This window comes from Danio rerio, chromosome 20 (assembly GCF_049306965.1).
Source record: "Danio rerio strain Tuebingen ecotype United States chromosome 20, GRCz12tu, whole genome shotgun sequence".
Classification (NCBI taxonomy): domain Eukaryota; kingdom Metazoa; phylum Chordata; class Actinopteri; order Cypriniformes; family Danionidae; genus Danio; species Danio rerio.
In genome coordinates this window covers 56,358,940-56,383,441 of record NC_133195.1, presented here as the reverse complement: position 1 = coordinate 56,383,441, position 24,502 = coordinate 56,358,940, and the positions used below count along the sequence as shown (strand labels likewise).

At 38.3% G+C, this 24,502-nt stretch overlaps 3 protein-coding genes across 13 annotated transcripts in view; 1 reads left to right on the top strand and 2 right to left on the bottom strand.

Moving 5' to 3' along the window:
* The window catches only part of ncoa7b (nuclear receptor coactivator 7b), a 53,161-nt gene extending 49,089 nt beyond the window's left edge, over positions 1-4,072 (top strand). For 4 of the 10 annotated variants that reach the window (XR_012396159.1, XR_012396156.1, XR_012396158.1 and 1 more), the window contains exons 16-17: positions 859-2,094; positions 3,552-4,072. Coding sequence is in view for 4 of the 10 variants with exons in the window: in XM_073933781.1 (XP_073789882.1) it covers positions 859-991 (133 nt within the window). In the remaining 6 variants the exon portion in view is untranslated. Of the gene's footprint in view, positions 1-858 lie in introns of all 10 variants that reach the window. The other 6 variants (XM_073933781.1, XM_073933779.1, XM_073933780.1 and 3 more) reach the window with 2 other exon arrangements.
* irf4l (interferon regulatory factor 4 like) lies at positions 4,071-24,417 on the bottom strand. 2 transcript variants are annotated; one of them, XR_012396165.1, is made up of 8 exons: positions 24,159-24,417; positions 22,177-22,363; positions 20,564-20,649; positions 20,251-20,455; positions 17,246-17,560; positions 14,615-14,715; positions 6,234-7,753; positions 4,071-4,349 (listed from the first exon to the last, which is right to left on the bottom strand). XR_012396165.1 is itself a non-coding variant. In XM_073933822.1 (7 exons), exons 1-7 carry the CDS (start codon positions 24,330-24,332, stop codon positions 7,586-7,588), a joined length of 1,236 nt encoding a protein of 411 aa, XP_073789923.1. In that variant the 5' UTR covers positions 24,333-24,417; the 3' UTR covers positions 4,071-7,585. The 2 variants fall into 2 exon arrangements, 1 of the variants encoding a protein (XP_073789923.1); XM_073933822.1 differs by having other exon boundaries at positions 4,071-7,753.
* The window catches only part of pycr3 (pyrroline-5-carboxylate reductase 3), a 547,472-nt gene continuing 538,677 nt past the window's right edge, over positions 15,708-24,502 (bottom strand). Inside the window, exon 6 of the transcript XR_012395608.1 lies at positions 15,708-15,850. The gene's annotated coding sequence lies outside the window, so the exon portion shown is untranslated. The remainder of the gene's footprint in view (positions 15,851-24,502) is intronic.

Sequence of the window (24,502 nt, the reverse complement as noted above, 5' to 3'; positions counted from 1 at the left end):
AAACAGCAGATGGCGATGCTCTGGGCTAGTTTTTAGTAGCAGACGGCGCTCTAGGCTAGTTTTAAACAGCAGATGGTGGCGCTCTAGGTTAGTTTTAAACACCAGACAGCGCTCTGGGCCAGTTTTAAACACCAGATGGCGCTCTGGGCTAGTTTTTAACAGCAGACATTGCTCTAGGCTAGTTTTAAACATCAGACAGCACTCTGGGCCAGTTTTAAACACTAGATGGCGCTCTGGGCTAGTTTTTAACAGCAGACAGCGCTCTAGGCTAATTTTAAACAGCAGATGGCCGTGCTCTGGGCTAGTTTTTAACAGCAGACGGCGCTCTAGGCTAGTTTTAAACATCAGACAGCACTCTGGGCTAGTTTTAAACACTAAATGGCGCTCTGGGCTAGTTTTTAACAGCAGACAGCGCTCTAGGCTAGTTTTAAACAGCAGATGGCCGCGCTCTGGGCTAGTTTTTAACAGCAGACGGCGCTCTAGGCTAGTTTTAAACAACAGATGGCAACGCTCTAGGTTAGTTTTAAACACCAGACAGCGCTCTGGGCCAGTTTTAAACACCAGATGGCACTCTGGGCTAGTTTTTAACAGCAGACAGCGCTCTATGCTAGTTTTAAACATCAGATGGCGACGCTCTAGGTTAGTTTTAAATACCAGACAGCACTCTGGGCCAGTTTTAAACACCAGATGGCGCTCTGGGCTAGTTTTTAACAGCAGACAGCACTCTAGGCTAGTTTTAAACAGCAGATGGCCGCGCTCTGGGCTAGTTTTTAACAGCAAACGGCCCTCTTGGCTAGTTTTCTGGCAACACTGATTATACTGAATTTAACCTTGATTTGTTATCACCACCTTTCTCAGGGGTCTGGGGCTGTGGCTGGACGCTGATTTCTACCACGGCACCACCTCCAGATGCTCCACCTTCAACAACCAGCCGCTGTCCTCCAAACAGGACTTCACCATCCAGGACCTGGAGGTTTGGACCTTCGAGTGAGCCACACACATCACATCCACACACTTTTACGAGCTCACGGCATGACTGATTTAAACCTACAGAAAGTGCAAATCCATTCCTACTTGCTGATCTGGTTTAGAGAAAGAAACTTGTGGCTGTTTTAACCACTCACAGCTATCCCAGCATGCAATATCCTCAAGAGATGTTCTCCTGCTGAAGTATAACCAACACACATATATAAGTGTACGTGAATGACGAGGAATGGCTTTCTGGACTGCGTATGATTCTCGGGAAATACAGTTTCGCCAAATATTTTGCGTCAAGGCCAGTCGCACAGCGCAAAAGTGTATTTTGGTTACATTTCGCTGGTTCGTTTGCCGCGTTTGGAGCTGGTATAAATGTGATCGACGTCCTCCTGCCAGTATGTGGGTTTTGTTGACCAAAGCATTTTTATTTGCCTTGTTCTGCAATGTTTTATATTTGGTTTTCTATTTGAGTTTTTTATATACATATAAATGTCTGTATAAATATAAATGTATATATATATATTGGACGTGATGTGTAAGCATCTGCGTGATGATCCTTTTACTGATCTGACATATTTTAGGGACGTTTTCTTGCATATTTGGAAAGGGAAGCAGGTGAAATGAAGAGATGCCAGTATTATTTGTGAACACTATGATAAACACGCCGGATTTTCCTTTCAGGTTTTTTTTTTCATTCAGGTTCACCACTTCACTGTGTGTTTGTGTATGCAATCACTCATTGACTGATGTCACTTCCTGTTTCGTGGTAGCACGATTATATGGGCTCACCTTTTGATGCAGATGCACAATTGCTGGAGTTGAAGCGATAGTTCATACAAAGATGTAAAATTACAGAGGATGAGGCTCTCTGAGATGGGTTTTTCTTCATTAGGAGATTAAAGACGATTTTGAGCTGAATCTGTGGTCCTTGGTGAATCGTTTAGTACAAGTCAACCTGTTTGAAAGTTAAAAACCACTATAAATGGCTCTTATGAAGGCAAATGATCACGCTGTGCAGGAAATCCAACATTATTTACAATAAAATTAGATTTAATCTTTGAGCTGTGGTGAAATATCGTTCTTGCTGAGAATCAATTGCTGAGCTTTTTACAGCAGGCGGCGCTCTAGGCTAGTTTTAAACACCAGAGGGCGCTCTAGGCTAGTTTTGAACACCAGACAGCGCTCTGGGCCAGTTTTAAACAGCAGATGGCAGCGCTCTAGGCTAGTTTTTAACAGCAGAAGGCGCTCTGGGCTAGTTTTTGACAGCAGACGGCGCTCTAGGCTAGTTTTTAACAGCAGATGGCGCTCTAGGCTAGTTTTAAACAGCAGACGGTGCTCTAGGCTAGTTTTAAACAGCAGATGGCGACGCTCTAGGTTAGTTTTAAACACCAGATGGCACTCTGGGCTAGTTTTTAACAGCAGACAGCACTCTAGGCTAGTTTTAAACAGCAGATGGTGGCGCTCTAGGCTAGTCTTTAACAGCAGATGGCAACGCTCTAGGCTAGTTTTTAACAGCAGACGCACTCTAGGCTATTTTTAAACAACAGATAGCGACGCTCTAGGCTAGTTTTTAACAGCAGACTGCGCTCTGGGCCAGTTTTAAACACCAGATGGCGCTCTGGGCTAGTTTTTAACACCAGACAGCGCTCTAGGCTAGTTTTAAACTGCAGACGGTGCTCTAGGCTAGTTTTAAACATTAGATGCTGACGCTCTGGGCTAGTTTTTAACAGCAGACGCACTCTAGGCTAGTTTTAAACAGCAAATAGCGACGCTCTATGCTAGTTTTTAACAGCAGATGGCGGTGCTCTAGGCTAGTTTTTAACAGCAGATGGTGCTCTAGGCTAGCTTTTAACTGCAGACTGCGCTCTAGGCTGGTTTTTAACAGCAGATGGTGTTATTTGCTGCTGTCTGCTGTTAAAAACTCGCCTAGATCACCATCTGCTGGTTTAAAGTAGCCTAGAGTGCCATCTATCTGCTGTTAAAAGTTAGCCTAGAGCACCATCTGCTATTAAAAACTAGCCTACAGCGATGTCTGCTGCTGAAAACCAGTCTAGAGCGCCGTCTGCTGTTAAAAGCTAGCCTAGAGCACAATTTATCTGCTATTAAAAACTAGCCTAGAGCGCAGTCTGCTGTTAAAAACTAGCATAGAGCACCACCTACTGTTTAAAAACTAGCAATTAGTGTCATCTGCTTTTAAAAACTAGCATAGAGCACCATCTGCTGGTAATAACTAGCAAATAGTGTCATCTGCTGGTAAACAACTAGCATTGAACACCTTCTGCTGTTATGAACTAGCCCAGTGCACCGTCTACTTTTACAAACTAGCATAGAGCACCATCTATCTGCTGTTAAAACCTAGCTAGCACACCATCTGCTTATACTAACTAGCCTAGAGCGCTGCCTGCTTTTTAAAGCTACTTTGGGAGCTATCTGGTTTTACAAACTAGCATAGAGCATCATCTATCTGCTGTTTAAAAACCAGCCTAGAGCGCCTCCTGATGGTAAAAACTATCTTAGAGCACCATCTATCTCTTAAAAACTAGCCTAGAGCGCCCTTTTTTGTTAAAATCAAGCAAATGCCGCCATCTGCTGTTAAAAACTAGCATAGAGCAACATATGTTGTTAGAAGATTGCTGATTGTTTTTCTTCATGAGAGCTCAGTGTGTCATCATTTGCTACAGGTTGATTTAGATTTGTTTGTTTGAACCTCAAAAACGGGTAACCATTGACTTGCATTATACAAATCAGTACCACAGATTGAGCTGAAAATCATCTTTAATGTCCCACTGAGGAAAATAAAAGTCATCTTCAGAGTAAATGAACTGTAAATGCTCATCTTCTGTGTAAACTATCTCTTTAATGGAGATCTTCAGGAACATCTCACTATTAAACCGCATCTGTGGGCATTAAATAACCAAACCGTGCTCGTATTCGTGCTCCATGTTGGGGGAAATATAAATGTTTACAGGTGTTTCACTCTAAAAGTGTCTCTGATTTCAAACACTGTGCCGTTGCGTATATTAGCCAGTCGATGTCATATTTATTGTGTATTTCTGTGTCCGACAGTCAACCAAATAAATGCAATAAATGAAAAGACGAGCGACTCCGTTTATTTGTTGAACAGACAGCATTAGATCAAACTTTTAAATCAGTTAATAAAAAATGCTTTTCTTAAATCTAAACATTCTTAAAGCAAAACATAGAATCTTGTTTTAAGAAACATTATGCCGTCGGTGCCAGTGGTGTAGTGGTTAATGCGTCGACACATGCACTCCGGTGCTCACGGCGACCTGAGTTCGATTCCGCCTCGCGGTTCTATGCCGATCCTTCCCCTCTCTCTGCGCTCCATGCTTTCCTGACAATTCTCTCTACTGTCCTACCCCATAAAGGTGAAAACCCCTCCAAAAAATTATTACAAATTCAAAAACAATATGCCAAAATGAAGCGAGTTTTCCCTTAAAACAAGCTAAATAATCTGCCCATTCGGTAAGACAAATAGTCTCACGTCAAAAGAAAAAACAAGATTATTTGGCTTACCCCATTGGCAGATTATTTTGCTTGTTTTAAGGAAAAACTCACTGAATATTGGAATATTATTTCTGATAACAAGACAGTGTTTTACATGTCTAGAAAATGCTTCTTGATGTATAAAACCTTTTAGATATTTAAGCTAAAAACAAGACAAAAGATCTAAGAAAATATATTTTTTTTTGTGGTGTATTAATATTGTGTAACATTTAATACATAGATGTATAAAGTAGAATAAAAATGACATTATTTATTCTTTTGTCATAAATCAAAGCTTAAAAATAGTTCATTGTTTGATAACTCATGTCAATTTTTTAGTTTTTTTAATTGTTATATAATCTATAGTTTCACATTTGTACAGGGCCTGTTTACAATATACAGTTGAAGTCAGAATCATTAGCCCCCCCTTTTTCTTTTTTAAATATTTCCCAAATGATGTTGAGCAGATTCAGGAAATGTTCACAGTGTGTCTGATAATATTTGTTTTTCTGGAGAAAGTCTTATTTGTTTTATTTCGGCTAGAATAAAAGCAGTTTTTAATTTTTTAAACACCATTTTAAGGTCAATATTATTAGCCCCTTAAGGCTGTATTTTTATCGACTGTCTCCAGAACAAACCACTGTTATACAATGACTTGCCTAATTAGCCTAACTTCACCCTAATTACCCTAGTGAAGCCTTTAAATGTCACTTTAAGCTGAATACTAGTGTCTTGAAGAATATCTAGTCTAATATTATTTACTGTCATCATGACAAAGAGAAAATAAATCAGTTATTAGAGATGAGTTATTAAACTATTATGATTAGAAATGTGCTGAAGAAATCTGCTCTCTGTTAAACTGAAATTTGGGAAAAAATAAACAGGGGGGCGAATAATTCTGACTTCAACTGTATATTTTTGCATTAAGCAGATAGAAAATATCATTCAATATATCTAAAATAAACATTCATTTAATCAGATTAAATCCCTGAGATGTTCTCTCAGTGCCAACAGAGAAATAAAAAAATAAAAAATAAGCACAAAAAATTATACAGTTATTAATCATATAATCAGGCAGGCATGGAAGTATTTCTCCTTTGCTGGTTTCAGAATCAGTAAAATACTTTTTCATATTTTCAACGAATACTTATTTTTTTCTTTTTAAACTTTTATGTAAAGTATAAGTAACATCCACACTCGCCGGCCACTTTATTAGGTACACCTGTCCAACTGCTTAATGCAAATTTCTAATCAGCCAATCACACTGCAGCAGCTCAATGCATTTAGGCATGTAGACATGGTCAAGAGGGTCCGCTGCATTGTAAAGCGAGCATCAGAATGGGGAAGAAAGGGGATTTAAGTGACTGTGAACGTGGCATGGTTAGTGCTAGATGGGCTGCTCTGAGTATTTCAGAAACTGCTGATCTACTAGAATTTTCATGCACAACCATCTCTAGGGTTTACAGAGAATGGTCCGACAAAGAGGAAATATCCAGCGAGCGGCAGTTCTGTGGACACAAATGCCTTTTTGAGGAGAGAGGAGAATGGCCAGACTGGTTCCAGCTGATAGAAAGGCAACAGTAACTCATATAAGCACTCGTTACAACCGAGCTCTGCAGAAGAGCATCTCTGAACACACAACACGTCCAACCTTGAGGCGGATGGGCTACAGCAGCAGAAGAGCACACCGGGTGCCGCTCCTGTCAGCTAAGAACAGGAAACTGAGGCTACAATTCACACAGACTCACCAAAACTGGACAATAGAAGATTGGAGAAACGTTGCTGCTCTGATGAGTCTCCATTTCTGCTGACACATTCGGATGTTTGGCTCAGAATTTGGCGTCAACAACATGAAAGCATGGATCATCCTGCCTTGTGTCAGCGGTTCAGGCTGGTGGTGGTGGTGTAATGGTGTGGGGGAGATTTTCTTGGCACACTTTGGGTTCATTAGTATGATTTACGCATCATGCCAATGCAACAGCCTAGTATTGATGTTAACCATGTCATCTTCTGATGGCTGCTTCCAGCAGGATCCAACCCAGTACTAGTAAGGTATACCTAATAAAGTGGAATTAGATTTTTTTTTTATAAAAAGATTTACAATTTAAAGTTGTGTTTGAGCTACAAAACAACAAAAAACAAATTTAATTTTATTTTCTATGAACTACAGATGTTATTTCTTTTAAATAGTTTTTTTTTTGCATACCACAACAGATGTGGCATTTTTCAGATTGTTTATATTAATTTTCAGTCAAACATTGAACTTTGAAATCAATATTTGCTGCATAACCTGGATTTATAATAGCAACAAATGAAAACATTTGGCATTATCTAATAAAAATCCCTTAAATTACAATATTTTTCTTTTAGATTCAGAAGAAATATTATCAGAATAAAAACAATATTCAAATATGTGTAAAAAAGCAGAAAAACAAAAAAACTTCCAAGTGTTTTGATATTATTTTGCATAGAGCTGTATATATAAGAATATTATATATGAGAATATTAATATACAGCTGAAGTCAGAATAATTCGCCCTCTCGTGAACTTTTATTTCTTTGTCTAATATTTCCCAACTGATGTTGAACAGATTCAGGAATTTTTCACAGTATTTCCTCTAATATTTGTTCCTCTGGATAAAGTCTTAATTGTTTTATTTCGGCAAGAATAAAAGCAGTTTTTAATTAGTTTTTAATAATCAATATTTTTAGCCTCCTTAAGCAATATTAGTTTTGGATTGTCTCCAGAACAAACCATCATTAATGACTTGCCTAATTATCCTAACCTTACCCTAATTAACCTAATTAAGCCTTTAAATGTCACTTTAAGCTGTATAGAAGTGTCTTAAAGATAAAATAAATCAGTTATTAGACATGAGTTATTAAAATTATGATTAGAAATCTTTTCTCTGTTAAACAGAAATTGGAGGGAAAAAACATACAGAAGTGCGAATAATTCTGACTTCAGCTGTATGTATTGTAAATATTAGAACTCTCATATCCTGTATTAATGCATTAAGTTGCTAAATTCCACAGCAACATCCCATAGGTATGTTTAATATAATTAATATGCGCATTTAAATCAATGGTTGTCTCTGGCGTCACTGGTGGGAGAAGTTTCCATGAGTCTGAACTCCACTGGCGTGGTCCTGAAAGGTCGGGTGAATCTGCTCTGCTGTCAAAGGAGAAAGGTCGTGGGCGTGTCGGATGTGACTGACTCCGCCCTGTTGTAGGAGAAGTATCAGCTGACGGGCGAACAGTGGCTCCACCTACAGGGCAGCAGAAGACACTACAGTTCACTTTCCCATAGAGATTTTATTAGAAGCATGATAATCCATTAAATCAACCACCAGGAGAAATCACAACATTACAAATGTTTATTTGAAGCCAGGGGTAGTGTATTAAAAAACAACGCTATAAAGCACTGCCATCGACTAATCAGAATAACGACCGAAAATATGAAACTATAGTTAATAAACAGCGGGGGAAATGCGTATTGAGCACATTGTCATGTTGCTTTCCTGGGGATACAATTTCCAAAGGAGCTGTTGACATGGAGTTGAAGCAGATTTTGGTAAAAACCCAAACAATGCAAACATAAAAAAATAAAACAAAAGATGAGTTGTGTGTGGTAAGAATTAAATGACAGGAGAAAGTGCTGAAACACTGAAATGTGTTTAACACTTTATATAGAAGGCTTTGTTGATGATCGCAGCTTGACAGACCTTCCTTTCATATGGAGAACAAAGCTTCATGCATTCCTCAGGTGTGAGTTTCTCACAGACTTCAACAGAGTGTAAAATCTTGATGCTTCTGTGGGTCTCGTCTATCAAATCTGAGCTTTATTCTGTATTCTCTATTGGATTTGGATCAGGTGATTGGCTGGGCCATTCCACAGCTTGATTTTCTTTCTCTGAAAGCATCTGAGAGTCTCCTTGGCTGTGTTTTGGATCATTGTCTTGCTGAAATGTCCACCCTGGGTTCATCTTCATCCTCCTGCTGATGTAGATGTTGGACTGAAGCAGCTGATATTCATTTACACTGAGGAAGGGCAGAGGCTTGCTGAAGAACTACTGAGAGATTTCAGCTGCTGTCTGGGCTTTCACTGCCGGAATATACCTCCCTTTCTTCATGTGTTCAATACTTCTTCATTTTATTACGCAGAACTTTATTTGTAAACTAAGTAGTTTTGTTTTCTTTGCATATATGGTGTTATTTTGCTGTTACCTACACCTGTGGAAAAACTCGAGTCAACAGCACCAGAGAAAAATGGTGAGGTGTTCAATACTTATTTTCCCGGCTGTATTTAATACATTATATAAAATGCTTTTTTAATGATGGCAGCTTAAAGACACCTCTCGTATGGAGCATGAAGTCACATGCACATCAGGTGTTGTTATTTTTTTGCAGACCTCAACAGAGTGTCAACATCTGGACGGTTCTGTGTGTGCCCCCTACTGACCTGGCATACAAAATACAGTGTGGATCTGCATGCTCAGGATCTATTTATAGCACATTGTTGTTTTGTAAACACAGGTTAAAACTTAGTTTTCATTTTGAAACCAAACTGAGGGTCACCACAACTTAATGAACCGCCAACTATTGCAGCATGTTTTACACAGCGTATGCCCTTCCAGCCGCAACCCAGTACTGGGAAACACCATACACACTCATTCACTCCATACACTATAACCAATTTAGTTCATCAACTCCCCTATAGCGCATGTGTTTGGACTGCGGGGGAACCTGGGGTCCGTTCTTCGTACGTGGATTACTCAGCTGGATTTGGATATTGACGATTTGACACGATCCTATGGAAGCATATGAGTAGCATAATTCAATTCAAAATGTAATATGCAAAATGGCAATGCAATATGTTAAATGGCAATGTATTTCTGTATTTGAATTTGCATTTTCCAAGACATATGAGCAATGTTTGGTGCAGAATGAAAATGTAAATTAAATTACATTGTTTGCATTTCTCATTTCAAACACTGTTTTAATATGTAAATTGTATCCACATTTTAAAGCTTTATAAGTAGCAAAATTAAATTGAAAATGCTATACACAAACTGAATTTGATGTGAATAAAGTACAAGCAGAAACTGTAGCAAAATGATAATTTAAATGTTATTTGTCCTAAATGCATTTACACTCACGTCTAGGAAACGCAGGATTACATTTTCAGCATAACAGCATGGGATGTGTGTAGCAAAATTAATTTTGAAATGTAATATGCAAAACGATAATGCAATATGTAAAAGGCAGTGTATTTCTGTATTTCAGTTAGCATTTTCCAAGACATATGTGCAATGTTTGCTGCAGAATGAAAATGAAAAAAACATAATGCATTTTCATTTAACACATCGCGATGAATGAAAGCCGATTTGAAATTGAAAATGCATTCTGGCCTGGCCACGCCCACAGACGGCCGCCGTTGCTGCCAGGCGGGTTTTAGGTTATGTCGTCACAGCTGCCGCGAGGACTATTTGGGACATTTGGCAGCATAAACATGGCGAAGTCTGTTCCTCAGCGGCTTCGTGAAGCTGCACGAGCCCTCGAGCTTGAACTGGGAAATACTTTAGAAAACCAATCACCTCCTAGCTCAGTAAACTTGGCTTAAGGTTTGATATTCGCGCACGCAGTTTTAGGGATCATCTGCAAATTACATCGACAGAACCTAAAGGGGCTTTAGCTGATGTGTACTGTATGCTTGTGACAAGAGCTATTGCCTATTTCTGCATTGTATGTACCATATAGTTAGAGGTATAGTAGCTTTGCTACCTGTATTAAATCAGTCTGGCCTCTAACCATTTATTGGAATCTCCTCAATTTTTTTCTGCTTTGCGTTACTGTGCGTTTTGGTTCTGTTGATGTAATTTCAGGGCTGATAGTGGAAAAAATTCCTGAGCCTGAACTTTTTTTCCTTGCCCCTGAGGTGAGTAGGGGTGGGGGTACTATGTATGCAACGCACTTTTAACACATAACTTGTGGGCCCCTGGGCCCAAATATATTAACAGCCTATGTGTAACCCTGATCATCATTATTGTCAAGTGGCTCTTTTTAGACACATGCCAGTAATGTCAGTGACACATGCCAGTGTCAGTGATCTTGTGACATGTGCCAGTAGGTGTCAGTATAAGCACGTTATAAGCACATTAATCTTATAAGTCTCTTTGCTTTAATATTTAAAAATCATTAGGCAAATGACACCTGTTATCTTACATGCATAAATGTTATGAGTTTTCAACATGCATTTTATTATAACTTTAAGGATATTATTTAAAATACCTTAAAATAAAAATAAGTTAAATAATAAAATAAATGAATTAATTAAAAACATAGAGAAGTCCATATTGTAGGGAACAAAGGAACTGCCAGCATGCAATAATATACAGTACAACAGATAAGTGTAACCCCTCCCATACATAAGCATGCCACAATAAATTTGACTGACATGTACTGTCAAATGACTATATTACGTACGGAAGTATGACTACGAATACATAAAATAAATGCGTTTAAATTAAAACATCGTGGAGTAGCTCAGCAAATAAACTAACTTGCGACGCGATAAATTAGGTTAAAAGTCGCGTAATGATTAAATATGGTTTTGCTCGTGTTAATTAATGTCATAAGCTTCGCCTGGTGTCGATGTCACTGCAGTGACATGCAGCGCGACACTCTGAGTGACACAGGTCACTACACATGCCACAAGCGAGTGACACATGACAGTGGAAAACCGGACTGTGCCAGTGTCATCTGTACGTCAGATGTCGTGTCACTCCATGTTAAAACTGCTACTGTGAATCCGCGTTCAAGCGCACACAATAAGCTAAAACTCGCCCCAAGCACCGGCAAAAACAAATAACAATGAATGTGTCGAGGAAAGAGTAAGGACATATCTTAATTATTTATTTATTATTTTATTTTATTTTTTTATTATTTTATTTTATTATTATTTTAATTTATTATTTACTTATTCTGAGTCAGTGTCGTAAAGATCCTGACTGACAATCTCCTCTTGGACTCGCCTTTAGAAAGAAATTCATCTTTACGGATTACATGAAGGAGTTTTTTTGTTTTCGATTTTTATTTCGTTAAGTAATAATTTAAAGCTTTCTATAAATATATTTATTATGTCTGTGAGGCATATACATTTTGCTTCATTTTGTTAAGCGCTCCTGTTCAAAAACCAGACCACAGAAAGCGCATAATTTTGGTTTTCTTTATTTTATAAAAACGCTGTAACGTTTTTTGATGTATTACTCGTACTTTGTGAGCAAAATGACGGATAACTTTAAAGTGCTCCCACTGAAAAAATGCAAGTGATTGCTCTGGCGCCGCGATGTCCTGCAAGCTTTTTATAAGCAAACTATGCGCCTAATAGCACACATTCTTTAACGTTTAAGCTACCATTGTTTTATACTTGAACTGTTTTATATCTTTTATTTTAGGCAAGTCGTGATGATCTGAGAAGGCAAACTGATCAAACAGACAATGATGGTCTTCCGCTGGGCGCTGTTCGTTAAAAAAAAATTATTTTTAACGAATAAAAAATGCTCCAAACGTTTTTCTAAATAAGCTGAATAAAAAATGAAACTAAATATAAACACTTTGCCATTAGGCTACATACAAAACTGAACTATTTCATAGCTGAAACACTATTGTTTAAGGAGAAGGGGGAAATATATTTTTGTCCCGTCTATTGCTTCACCGTTATTTCGAGAATAAACCCAGCGTAAATATGCAGATGTCATTCCCAAAACATATCAGCGTATATGTGCCGAAAACGAAAGTTTCATACAAATTCTGAATGGATTATAGCCTGGAAAGTGCAAAGCATGCTCCTCTTATTATCACTAAAAAGCGTCACTAATCTTAGTTCATAGAGATCTCACAAAGATCCGTTATAATTTATAAAGCTCTCTAATACACAATTAATCTTTTATTTACATGGCGTCTACACTCAAAGATGATTCACGAGCACACAAAATGGCACTTAATAAAAACCAATCCGGCGCTTTCAGCAGTGAGTGAATTCTGTGAATCTAGAGAAATGACAGATCAATATCCGTGAACCTGATTTTTTTTCCCCCGCAGCCACAGTACGCCGGAAATCCGGCGTGGTGCCGGAACGCTATCACCCCTGTAATTTGCAGATGATCCCTAAAACTGCGTGCGCGAATATCAAACCTTAAGCCAAGTTTACTGAGCTAGGAGGTGATTGGTTTTCTAAAGTATTTCCCAGTTCAAGCTCGAGGGCTCGTGCAGCTTCACGAAGCCGCTGAGGAACAGACTTCGCCATGTTTATGCTGCCAAATGTCCCAAATAGTCCTCGCGGCAGCTGTGACGACATAACCTAAAACCCGCCTGGCAGCAACGGCGGCCGTCTGTGGGCGTGGCCAGGCCAGAATGCATTTTCAATTTCAAATCGGCTTTCATTCATCGCGATGTGTTAAATGAAAATGCATTATGTTTTTTTCATTTTCATTCTGCAGCAAACATTGCACATATGTCTTGGAAAATGCTAACTGAAATACAGAAATACACTGCCTTTTACATATTGCATTATCGTTTTGCATATTACATTTCAAAATTAATTTTGCTACACACATCCCATGCTGTTATGCTGAAAATGTAATCCTGCGTTTCCTAGACGTGAGTGTAAATGCATTTAGGACAAATAACATTTAAATTATCATTTTGCTACAGTTTCTGCTTGTACTTTATTCACATCAAATTCAGTTTGTGTATAGCATTTTCAATTTAATTTTGCTACTTATAAAGCTTTAAAATGTGGATACAATTTACATATTAAAACAGTGTTTGAAATGAGAAATGCAAACAATGTAATTTAATTTACATTTTCATTCTGCACCAAACATTGCTCATATGTCTTGGAAAATGCAAATTCAAATACAGAAATACATTGCCATTTAACATATTGCATTGCCATTTTGCATATTACATTTTGAATTGAATTATGCTACTCATATGCTTCCATACGATCCAGGATCGTTTCGTTCTTCAAAGCTGATCCGAGAGTTGTTGTCATAGCAACAGTTCTGCTAGCTTAAACCTGATCGGGAGCAGGTTCAATTCATATAAACAGGATTAGATCGGCTCAGTTCAAGCAAAGATAATAGAGAAAGTATGTTCTGAATTCTGATATTTTCTTACAGTAGTAGTTATATACACTTGGGAAAAGAGTAAATATTTTTTAAACTATATATATATATAGTTATAGCTATTAATAAAATAAAAAAAATATATATAATAATAAAACTTGTGCAATCTGCACTCTCAAAATGAAAGTACAAAGACTGCCACCTGGTGGTGCAAAGAGAAAACTTATTGATATGAACTTTTTTAAAGCAATAATACATTTCAGCAGTCATGAACATGTTTTGGCAGTTAATATGACAGTGATTTGATGCTTCACAAATTGTAAACAACCAGTTATTCTTTACACCGATTAAAAAACGGCTACTATAATAAAGAAAATCTTCTCTAAATGTAGAACTAAATACATTGATTTGCATTGAAATACATGATGATACACTTGACACATGAAAGTGTAAAGCCTGCAGCTCACAACAAATGTGGAAGGTTTTTGCGTGTCATATTTAACAAACCGTTTACTGGTAATTTGATGTCATTTTGCTCACATGGATAATTGAATATTAATCAGATGATGTCATTACGCTGCTGTGCCGTCAGCCAATCGTTGCATTGCTGATCATGATTTCGAGGATCGATAGATCTGTCCTTAACACACGCAGCGATCTCAGATCAGTTTATCCAGACATTTTAATCTGATTCACGAACTTGTTTGAAGAACCAAATTAGTGAGAGATCAGTTATCAAGATTAAAAGATCCAGGATCTGCCAAATCATCTTCATTTAAGCGAGGTACGAAGAACAGACCCCTGGAGCACCCGGAGGAAACCCACAACAACACAGGGAGAACATGCAAACTCCACAATGACATGCCAAATGGCCCAGCCAGGACTCGAACAAGCGACCTCCTTGCTGTGAGGCCACAGTGCTAACCACTGAGCCACCATGCTGCCATTATTATTAGTATTATTATTATTATTATTATTGTGAGTGTCATAATTCAGTACCTGGACAGTCAGCGGTCGTTCTGAGCGGTCATAACTCTCAAATAACAGCTGTGCATGGAAACGTGGAGGAGGCCGAGCATGAAGCACATAAGCCTGCAGTTCTGAATAAAGCAAGACAGAGATGATCAACTTACAGTTCAACAACTCACCCCTTACAGTTAGTAAGGTACTAATGTACTGTTAGTAAAGTACAAATGTACTTTTGAGGCTTTGTTAGTGGAGAATGTAGTTGTTTAGATTGCAACTATGCAGTTTATTTGCAAGAATAGTGCCTATTTTAAAATATTTACAATTTCTAAGAGAGCTCGTCTGCAGCCAAAGACGGTTGACGTTGTCCACAAGATGGCGCCAGAACGGCATGATAAGCTCAGTTGCTGCGTCCGAAACCGCAAACTTCCATACTATATATTATGCTAAAATCAGTATGCGAGCCGAGTAGTATGTCCGAATTCATAGAATTCGAAAATCAGTATGCGAGAAGTACCCGGATGACTTACTACTTCCGGCGAGATTCTGGAGTGCGCATCGCATGCATGCTGCGCTATCCCATGATGCCCTGCGAGCGAATTCATAATTGGGGGTAAAGCGACGCAATTGACGCAGGTAGGTCACGTGACTATGACAAAATGGCGGATGTAGTACGTCCGAATTCCATTCATACTTTTCACGTTCATACTGTATAGAGCGTACTTTTCTAAAGGCCGAGTAGTACGTTTAAATTCAAATGCAGTACCTACTGAGTAGTAGGCGGTTTCGGACGCAGCCAGTGTGTTTTCCTGAGTGCAAATAAAAAAGCTGAAAACGGAAGCCTCGTGGTTTTTAAGGTGGACTGGATAAAGTCAATAAGAAGCTGCGAATAAGAAGCTGGATTCAGCCTCGTCCCTCCTTATCGCAAACACAACAGCAATCTGGTAAGTTAGTGATTGCTCTGTTTTTTTCGAGGTTAATTATTGTGATATTGTAACGGTCGCTTAATGTTTGATATGCATTGTGTATAAATGTCCTCATTAAGAGGAATATTCCTGTGGTTGTTTTACCTTTTGAGATGTAAGCACGCATGTATGGGAGCTTTTGCGACGGATGTTTGAGTGTCTTTTTCTTTCTCTTTTGTCGTTGACTGGCATTGTATGTAGTCGACAGCACTTAGGAGAAACGCATAAAGGCCAATATGAATAGCAGAATAGTGTCTGTCTGCTTTTTTTATTCCTTAAAGTCTCCGGGTAAACGCTGAGACACCTGACACCCGTCACAATACCGACGGCAACAGAGAAATACTGCGGACTGTAATAGACTGTAGGGAGAAATCTCTGTAGACTGACGGCATTTCATGTCACGTTCAGCCTTATAATCTTACAATGTGAGCAAAACTTGCTGCTTTGTCTTCACCTTAAGGGCATCACACACCAGAAGCGCCGCTTCACATTACGCTATAGAGAGTCGTTGGCTGCGTCCGAAACAGCATACTTCCATACTATATAGTATGCTAAAATCAGTATGCGAGCCGAGTAGTATGTCCGAATTCATAGAATTCGAAAATCAGTATGCGAGAAGTACCCGAATGACTTACTACTTCTGGCGAGATTCCGGAGTGCACATCCCATGCACGTTGGCTATGCCATGATGCCCCGCGAGTGAATTTATGAATGGAAGTAAAGCGACGCAACTGACGCAGGTAGGTCACGTGACCATGACAAAATGTCGGATGTAGTACGTCCGAATTCCATTCATACTTTTCACATTCATACTGTATAGAACGTACTTTTCTAACGGCCGAGTAGTACGTTTAAATTCAAATGCATTACCTACTGAGTAGTAGGCGGTTTCGGACGCAGCCATTCAAACGCTAGCTCTAAAGTGACGTTGGTGAATTAGTAACGGCTTCTGCTGTTCTGACGTCAGCTGCAGATGTGAATGAATGGCGGAAGAAAGTAGTTCCTAATACAAAAGGGTTTCGTCTCTCTGTGTTTGATTTTTTATTTTATATACAAGATTGTGCCGTCGAACTGTTGTATAAACGCACTGTTGAACTGTTGTTGCCAACGCACACCTCCCACCAGTGCTGATATACAGCCATAGCACACTGCTACGAGTGTGATATTGCTCATTTGCATTCTATAGAATTATCATAATTAATATTCGTGCAAAAGATTTCTTCAGTGATTATTGCATGTCAATCCAGTTGTTAAATAATTTTCCAGTAACATTTAGGATTGATTCATGTTATTTTTTAGAATAATAATTGTATAATAATATTATTATTATTAATAATACATATAAATAAATTGTTATTTGTATTAAAAATAAATATAACAATATAAATCTGGGGGTGTAGGGGGTGCTTTGGACAGGGTGCCATTTAAACTAGAACCTCCACTGTGCCTAATTACTCTAACTTTACCCTAATTACCCTAGTGAAGCCTTTAAATGTCACTTTAAGCTGTATAGAAGTGTCTTGAAGAATATCTAGTCTAATATTATTTACTGTCATCACGACAAAGAGAAAATAAATCAGTTATTAGAGATGAGTTATTTAACTATTGTTTAGAAATATGTTTAAAAAAAATCTTCCCTCCGTTAAACAGAAATGGGGAAAATATACAGGATGGTTAATAATTCCTCTCTGCTTCTGACCTGTGAGGAAGATCTGCGTGTCCAGTAGTTTGCAGGTCTGCTGTGTGTCCAGTTTGAGCAGTCGTGTGTGTGTGGCGTCGCAGTAAACGCGGCTCTGGCAGCAGCGGCGGGCGTACAGGCCATCGGGGCTCATCCACAGCAGGACCCCACCCTCCAGCGCTCCCCTGCACTCCTGCTGGGGCAGAGGAACCAGCTCGGGGCCGCCGTAGGTCCAGCTGGGGTCCTCAGGGGCCAGCCGACAGCCCTCAACACTGGAGACGGTGACTTCTGTGAGCAGAGACTCTCCGCTGAACACACTGACCTGCAGACGCACATCTGAGAGAGACCGTAGAGAACACACACACACACACACACACACACACACACACACACACTGATGAGACTCACTAGCTATGTTTACGTCCACCCATTTATGTTTTAAGGTGGTTGCCATGACTATAGCTGGGCTGTTTCTAGATGGTTGCCAGGTCGTTTTAAGACGGTAGTAAGGATATAGCTAGGCTGATTCTAAGTGGTTGCCAGGTCGTTGCTAAGCTGTTTCTAGGTGGTTGCCAGGTCGTTGCTAGGCTGTTTCTTAGAGGTTGCTATGCTGTTTCTAGATAGTTGGCAGGTCATTTTAAAATGGTTGTTTGGAAATAGCTAGGCTGATTTTAAGTGGTTGCCAGGTCGTTGCTAAGCTGTTTCTAGGTGGTTGCCAGGTCATTGCTAGGCTGTTTTCTAGGTGGTTGCTGGACTTGTTCTAAGAGATTGCTAGGTTCTTTTAATGTGGTTATAAGTCTATAGCTAGGCTGTTTCTAGGTGGCTGTTTCTAAGAGGTTGCTAGGTTGTTGCATGGCTGTTTCTAGTTAGGCTGATTCTAGGAGGTTGCTAGGCTGTTTCTAGGTGGTTGCCGAGTCATTTAAGGTGGTTGCATAGCTATAGCTTGTCTGATTGTATGTATTATCTAGGCTGATTCTAGGAAGTTGCTAGGCTGTTTTTAGGTAGAGGCTAGGCTGTTTCCAGGAGGTTGTTAGGCTGTTTCTAGGTGGTTGCTAGGCTGATTCTAGGAGGTTGCAAGGCTGTTTCTAGGAGGTTGTTAGGCTGTTTCTAGGTGGTTGCTAGGCTGTTTCTAGATGGTTGCCAGGTCATTTTAAGCTGGTTGCAAGGCTATAGCTTGGTTGATTCTTGAAGGTTGCTAGGCTGATTCTAGGAGGTTGCTAGGCTGTTTCTAGGAGGTTGCTAGGCTGTTTCTAGGAGGTTGCTAGGCTGTTTTTAGGTAGTGGCTAGGCTGTTTACAGGAGGGTGTTAGGCTGTTTCTAAGTGGTTGCCAAGTTGTTGCTTGGCTGTTTCTAAGTGGTTGCTAGGTTGTTGCTGAATTTTTTTCTGAAAGGTTGCTAGGTTCTTTTAAGGTGATTGTAAACCTATAACTGTGCTGTTTCTAGGTGGTGGTTTGGCTGTTTTTAAGAGGTTGCTAGGTTGTTGCTGGGCTATTTCTAGGTAGGATCTAGGCTGATTCTAGGAGGTTGCTAGGCTGTTTCTAGGATGTTGTTAGGCTGTTTCTAGGTGGTTGCTAGGCTGATTCTAGGAGGTTGCTAGGCTGTTTCTAGGAGGTTGCTAGGCTGTTTCTAGGAGGTTGTTAGGCTGTTTCTAGGTGGTTGCTAGGCTGTTTCTAGATGGTTGCCAGGTCGTTTTAAGGTGGTTGCAAGGCTATAGCTAGGCTAATTCTAGGTGGTTGCTTGGCTGATTCTAGGAGGTTGCTAGGCTGTTTCTAGAAGGTTGCTTGGCTGTTTCTAGATGGTTGCCAGGTCGTTTTAAGGTGGTTGCAAGGCTATAGCTTGGCTGATTCTTAAGAGGTTGCTAGGCAGGTTCTAGGAGGTTGCTAGGCTGATTCTAGGAGGCTTCTAGGCTGTTTCTAGGTGGTTGCCAGGTTCTTTTAAGGTTGTTGCAAGGCTATAGCTAGGCTGATTCTAGGAGGTTGCGAGGCTGTTCCTAGGTTTTTCTAGGTTGTTGCTGGGCTGTTTCTGGGTGGTTGCTTTGTTGTTGCTGAACTTGTTCTAAGAGGTTGTTAGGTTATGTTAATGTGGTTGTAAGGCTATAGCTAGGCTGATTCTAGGAGGTTGTTACTAGGCTGTTTCTATGTGGTTGTTTGGCTGTTTCTAAGGTAGTTGCTGGGCTGTTTCTGGGAGGTTGCTAGGTTGTTTCTAAATGGTGGCCTGGTTGTTTTAAGGTGGGTGAAGGGCTATCGCTGGACTGTTTCAAGGTAGTAGCTAGGCTGTTTCTAGGATCCTGCAAGGCAGGATCTAGGCCTGTTCTAGGGTTTTGCTAGGCTGTTTCTAGGTGGTTGCTAAGAGTTTGCTAGATTGTTGCTGAACATTATCAAAGAAGTTGCTAGGTTCTTTAAAGGTGGTTGTAAGGCTATAGCCAGCCTGGTTCTAGGAGGTTGCTAATCTGTTTCTGGGTGGTTGCCAGGTTGTTTTAAGATACTTGCAAGCCTGTAGCTGGGCTGTTTCTAGGATGTTACAAGGCAGTTGCTAGGTTTTTAAAGTGGTTGCTATGCTGCTAGATTGTGTGTTTCTAGGTGAATGCTAAGAGTTTGCTAGGTTGTTGCTGAACTTGTTCTAAGAAGTTGCTTGGTTCTTTAAAGGTGGTTGTAAGCCTATAGCTAGGATTCTAGGAGGTTGCTAGGCTATAGTTGGGCTGTTTCTAGGTAGTAGCTAAGCTGTTTCCAGGTGGTTGCCAGGTTGCTTTAAGGTTATTGTGTGGCTACAGCTGGGCTGTTTCTAAGTTTTTTTTAAGTGGTTGCTAGGCTTTTTCATGGTGACTGCTAGGTTGTTAAGGTGTGTTTGTAGGTGGTTACTAAGAGTTTGCTAGGTTGTTGCTGAACTTTTGCTCTGTAGTAGCTACAATGTTTATAGGGCATTGCTAGGCTAATTCTAGCTGGTGGCAAGGCTGTTTTGATGTGTCTTGAAGGCTGTGGCTGGGCCATTTCTTGGTGTTTGCTGGGCTGTTGCCAGCGGTGTGTGTACCTGTCAGTATGCTGCCCCCTGCAGGCTGGATGTCCAGGCTGAATTGTGACGGAGGCAGGTCGGTGGTGCTGTAGTTGTAGAAAGATCCAGAATAAACAGCAGTGTTCCAGCATGAGCTCTGGCTGTACTGAACATCTGACAGCGGCTTCTGCTCACACAGGAAGTCCCTCCAGCTCCGGTCAGCAGCTGACAGGAAGTTACACACCTGCACAGACATCACCTGATTGGTAAGTCATACATTCTTTCGCATTATCAGAGCATCAGATCAGTCTAGAGTTTAGTTTAGTGTGGGTTAAACAGATTCATGTGTTACCTGACCCTCCACAGGCTCATATGCAGGATAAAATGGGTAGTTATAAGGAACTGAGCTGGTGGAAACTCTCTCGTATGATTTTGGTGCTGAAATGAAGGAAAAATATGCTTAAATTTAATTGTAAACAATCCATTTTATTTCTGTAAATTAATAAAATATATGAGATAATTAAAAATGTTAATTTAAAGGTTTTAAAAACATTTTAAAGCGTTCATATATCAGATCCGTGTATTAAAAGTAATGAGTAATACTGTTATAAATGATGTAGTGTTGATTTCAAATGGAGGATTATTAAATAATTAAAAACATATTGTCATCATTTACACTTTATTTATTTTTTGCTTGTTTTATATATTCAGTAATAGTGTAGAATATATTAATATTATATACACGTGTTCAAGTGTTTGTGTGTGTGTGAGAGAGATTGTGTATGTGTGTATGATTGTGTGTGTGTGTGTGTGTGTGTGTGTGTGTATATATGTACAGTATATGGATGTGTGCGTGTGTAAGATTGTGTGTCTGTGTACCTGCTTTATGTCCCTCAGGGATGATCCGGTAGACTTTATATGGCTGTGTGGTGTGTGTGTGTGTGTGTGTGTGTGTGTGTTTGTCTGTCTGTCCTTGTGTGTGTGTGTGTGTGTGTGTGTGTATATATATATATATATATATATGTACAGTATATGGATGTGTGCGTGTGTAAGATTGTGTGTGTGTGTGTGTACCTGCTTTATGTCCCTCGGGGATGATGCGGTAGACTTTATATGGCTGTGTGTGTGTGTGTGTGTGTGTGTGTGTGTGAGAGTGTGTGTGTGTGTGTGTGTGTGTGTGTGTGATTGTGTGTGTGTGCATGTTGTGTGTGTGTGTACCTGCTTTATGTCCCTCAGGGATGATCCGGTAGACTTTATATGGCTGTGTGATTGTGTGTGTGTGTGTGTGTGTGTGTGTGTGTGTGTGTGTGTGTGTGTGTGTGTGTGTGTGTGTGAGATTGTGTGTGATTGTGTGTGTGTGTGCGCATGTTGTGTGTGTGTGTGTGTGTACCTGCTTTATGTCCCTCAGGGATGATGCGGTAGACTTTATATGGCTGTGTGTGTGTGTGTGTGTGTGTGTGTGTGTGTGTGTGTGTGTGTGTGTGTGTGTGTGTGTGTGTGTGTGTGTGTGTGTGAGATTGTGTGTGATTGTGTGTGTGTGTGCGCATGTTGTGTGTGTGTGTGTGTGTACCTGCTTTATGTCCCTCAGGGATGATGCGGTAGACTTTATATGGCTGTGTGTGTGTGTGTGTGTGTGTGTGTGTGTGTGTGTGTGTGTGTGTGTGTGTGTGTGTGTGTGTGTGTGTGTGTGTGTGTGTGTGTGTGTGTGTGTGTGTGTGTGTGTGTGTGTGTGAGATTGTGTGTGATTGTGTGTGTGTGTGTGTGCATGTTGTGTGTGTGTGTGCATGTTGTGTGTGTGTGTGTGTATACCTGCTTTATGTCCCTCAGGGATGATGCGGTAGACTTTATATGGCTGTGTGTGTGTGTGTGTGTGTGTGTGTGTGTGTGTGTGTGTGTGTGTGTGTGTGTGTGAGATTGTGTGTGATTGTGTGTGTGTGTGCATGTTGTGTGTGTGTGTGTGTGTACCTGCTTTATGTCCCTCAGGGATGATGCGGTAGACTTTATATGGCTGTGTGGTGTCGAGTTGACTCTGTTTCTGCAGTTCCTCGAAGTCGCTGCTCTTGTTTAAAGCACAGCGAAGGCGAGTTTTCCACGTCGGCGGATCCGGCTTGTCGATTCCTTCCCGATGTTTGCCTTTAAACAGGGCCCAGGCCTGAACACAGCAGGACATTATACAGCTAAAATAGTCAACAAATGATGCTGCTGGCCCTTTAAATGATTTACTACACGGATATAGCATGAAAAAATAGATGTACAAACAAATTTTTGACCAAATTTGTGATCTAAAAATGAAAATAAAAAGATTTTTTAAACATAAAATAGAATATTATATAAATAAAAAACGTAAATAATTTTTTTAATGTAATAAATATTTTAATAATAATAATTTAATAAATAGTTTAATCATAATAATGTAATAAAAATTTTATTGATAATAATAATGTAATAAATATTTGAATAATAATAATGTCATAAATATTTTTATAATAATAATGTTATAAATATTTGAATAATAATAATGTTATGAATATTTTAATAATAATAATGTAATACATATTTTAATGATAATAATGTAATAAATATTTTAATAATAATAATGTAATAAATATTTTAATAATAATAATGTAATAAATATTTTAACAATAATAATGTAATAAATATTTTAATAATAATAATGTAATAAATATTTTATAATAATAGTGTAATAAATACTTTAACAATAATAATGTAATAAATACTTTAACAATTATAATGTAATAAATACTTTAACAATATTATTGTAATAAATACTTTAATAATAATAATGTAATAAATATTTTAATACTAATAACGTAATAAATATTTAAGAATAATAATGTAATAATTTTTTAATAATAATAATGAAATAAATATTTTAACAATTATAGTGTGATAAATATTTAAACAAAAATAATGTAATAAATATTTTAACAATAATAGTTTAAGAAATATTTTATTATTAATAATGTAATAAATAGTTTAACAATAATAATTTAGTAAGTATTTGAATAATAATAATGTAATAACTATTTGAATAATTATAATGTAATATTTTAATAATAATATTGTAATTTGTAGTTTAATAATAATAATGTAATCAATATTTTAACATAATTATTATTTTATAACATTATTATTTAAATATTTTTAAGTAATACAATTATTATTATTTTAGTTCAAATATAATATATTTTTAATTGCATTGTGAAATATAAAGGCACTAGTCAATTGTTAAAAAACATGCACAAAGTTGGTTTGCGATCTAAAAAAGGCAAAACAATGCTACACAAAAAATAATATTAAATAAATGAAAACATAAAAATTTCTGTAACAAATATTTTTATTTTTTAAATTATTAATAAAATATTTTAATTAAAAGAAACAAAAAGTTTGCAATCAAAAAATGACCAACAAATGCTACATAAAAAATGTAATAAATAAATTATATTAAATGTTTTATATTTTAAATTAACCAAAATCTATTTACAGTTGTATAATGAAATAATATTTGTATTTATATATAAACAAAAACTGCACAAAAGTGTGCCAGCTTAAATAGAGTTTGCAGTAATATGGAATAACAAGAAACATAAATATTAAAATATTAATGTAAGAAATATTTAAAATTGCTTCACAAGATATAAAATTTATATGCAAACAAATTCACAAAATAAGTTTTCAATCTTAAAATGACAAAAAAAGCTACATAAATATAATAATAAATATATAAAACTGTAAATATTTAAATATTAATGTTAGAAATATTTTAATTATAACAAAATAAATAATTTTAATTGCATTGTGAAATATAAAATAAATTAATTAATGCACAAAAACGTTTGCAACATTAAACTGTGAAATGCAGATCCAGACTGGGCTTGATAATGTTGTGTGCATTTGTAATGGTGCATTTTCTCCTGCTGTTTGACCTTAAAGAGCGCGGCGTCCTCCTCCCGGTTGTAGTCCTGTTTCCCAGCATGTTTCCAGGGGATGCGGAAGCTGCTTTTCTCTGCGTCCTCCCACACCAGGCCGGGATATTTCCCAGAATCCACCTGCTGGATGAGCCAGTTCCGCAGCTTCCCGTTTCCAGAGCTTCCAGACATGAGGAGGATGTGAGCAGAATCTTCATCTGTGCTTCACAAACTCCTGTGCTTCACTTTTCTGGATACTTTCTGCTTCATTTGCATGTTTTTGGGTGGGGCTTCAGCAGCAGCAGCAGCTGTCAATCATAGCACTCAAACTCAGCTCTTTATTTTCAGTACTAATGTCTAAA

Bases quoted from the DNA above. Each gene is read 5' to 3' on its own strand.
- irf4l (XM_073933822.1), bottom strand. From the start codon at position 24,332: ATGTCTGGAAGCTCTGGAAACGGGAAGCTGCGGAACTGGCTCATCCAG. The intron at 22,364-24,158 runs GTCAAACAGCAG...TGCTGTGTTCAG, and splicing joins AGGACGCCGCGCTCTTTAAG to GCCTGGGCCCTGTTTAAAGG. The intron at 14,716-17,245 runs GTCAGAAGCAGA...TGCTTTATTCAG, and splicing joins CACGCAGATCTTCCTCACAG to AACTGCAGGCTTATGTGCTT.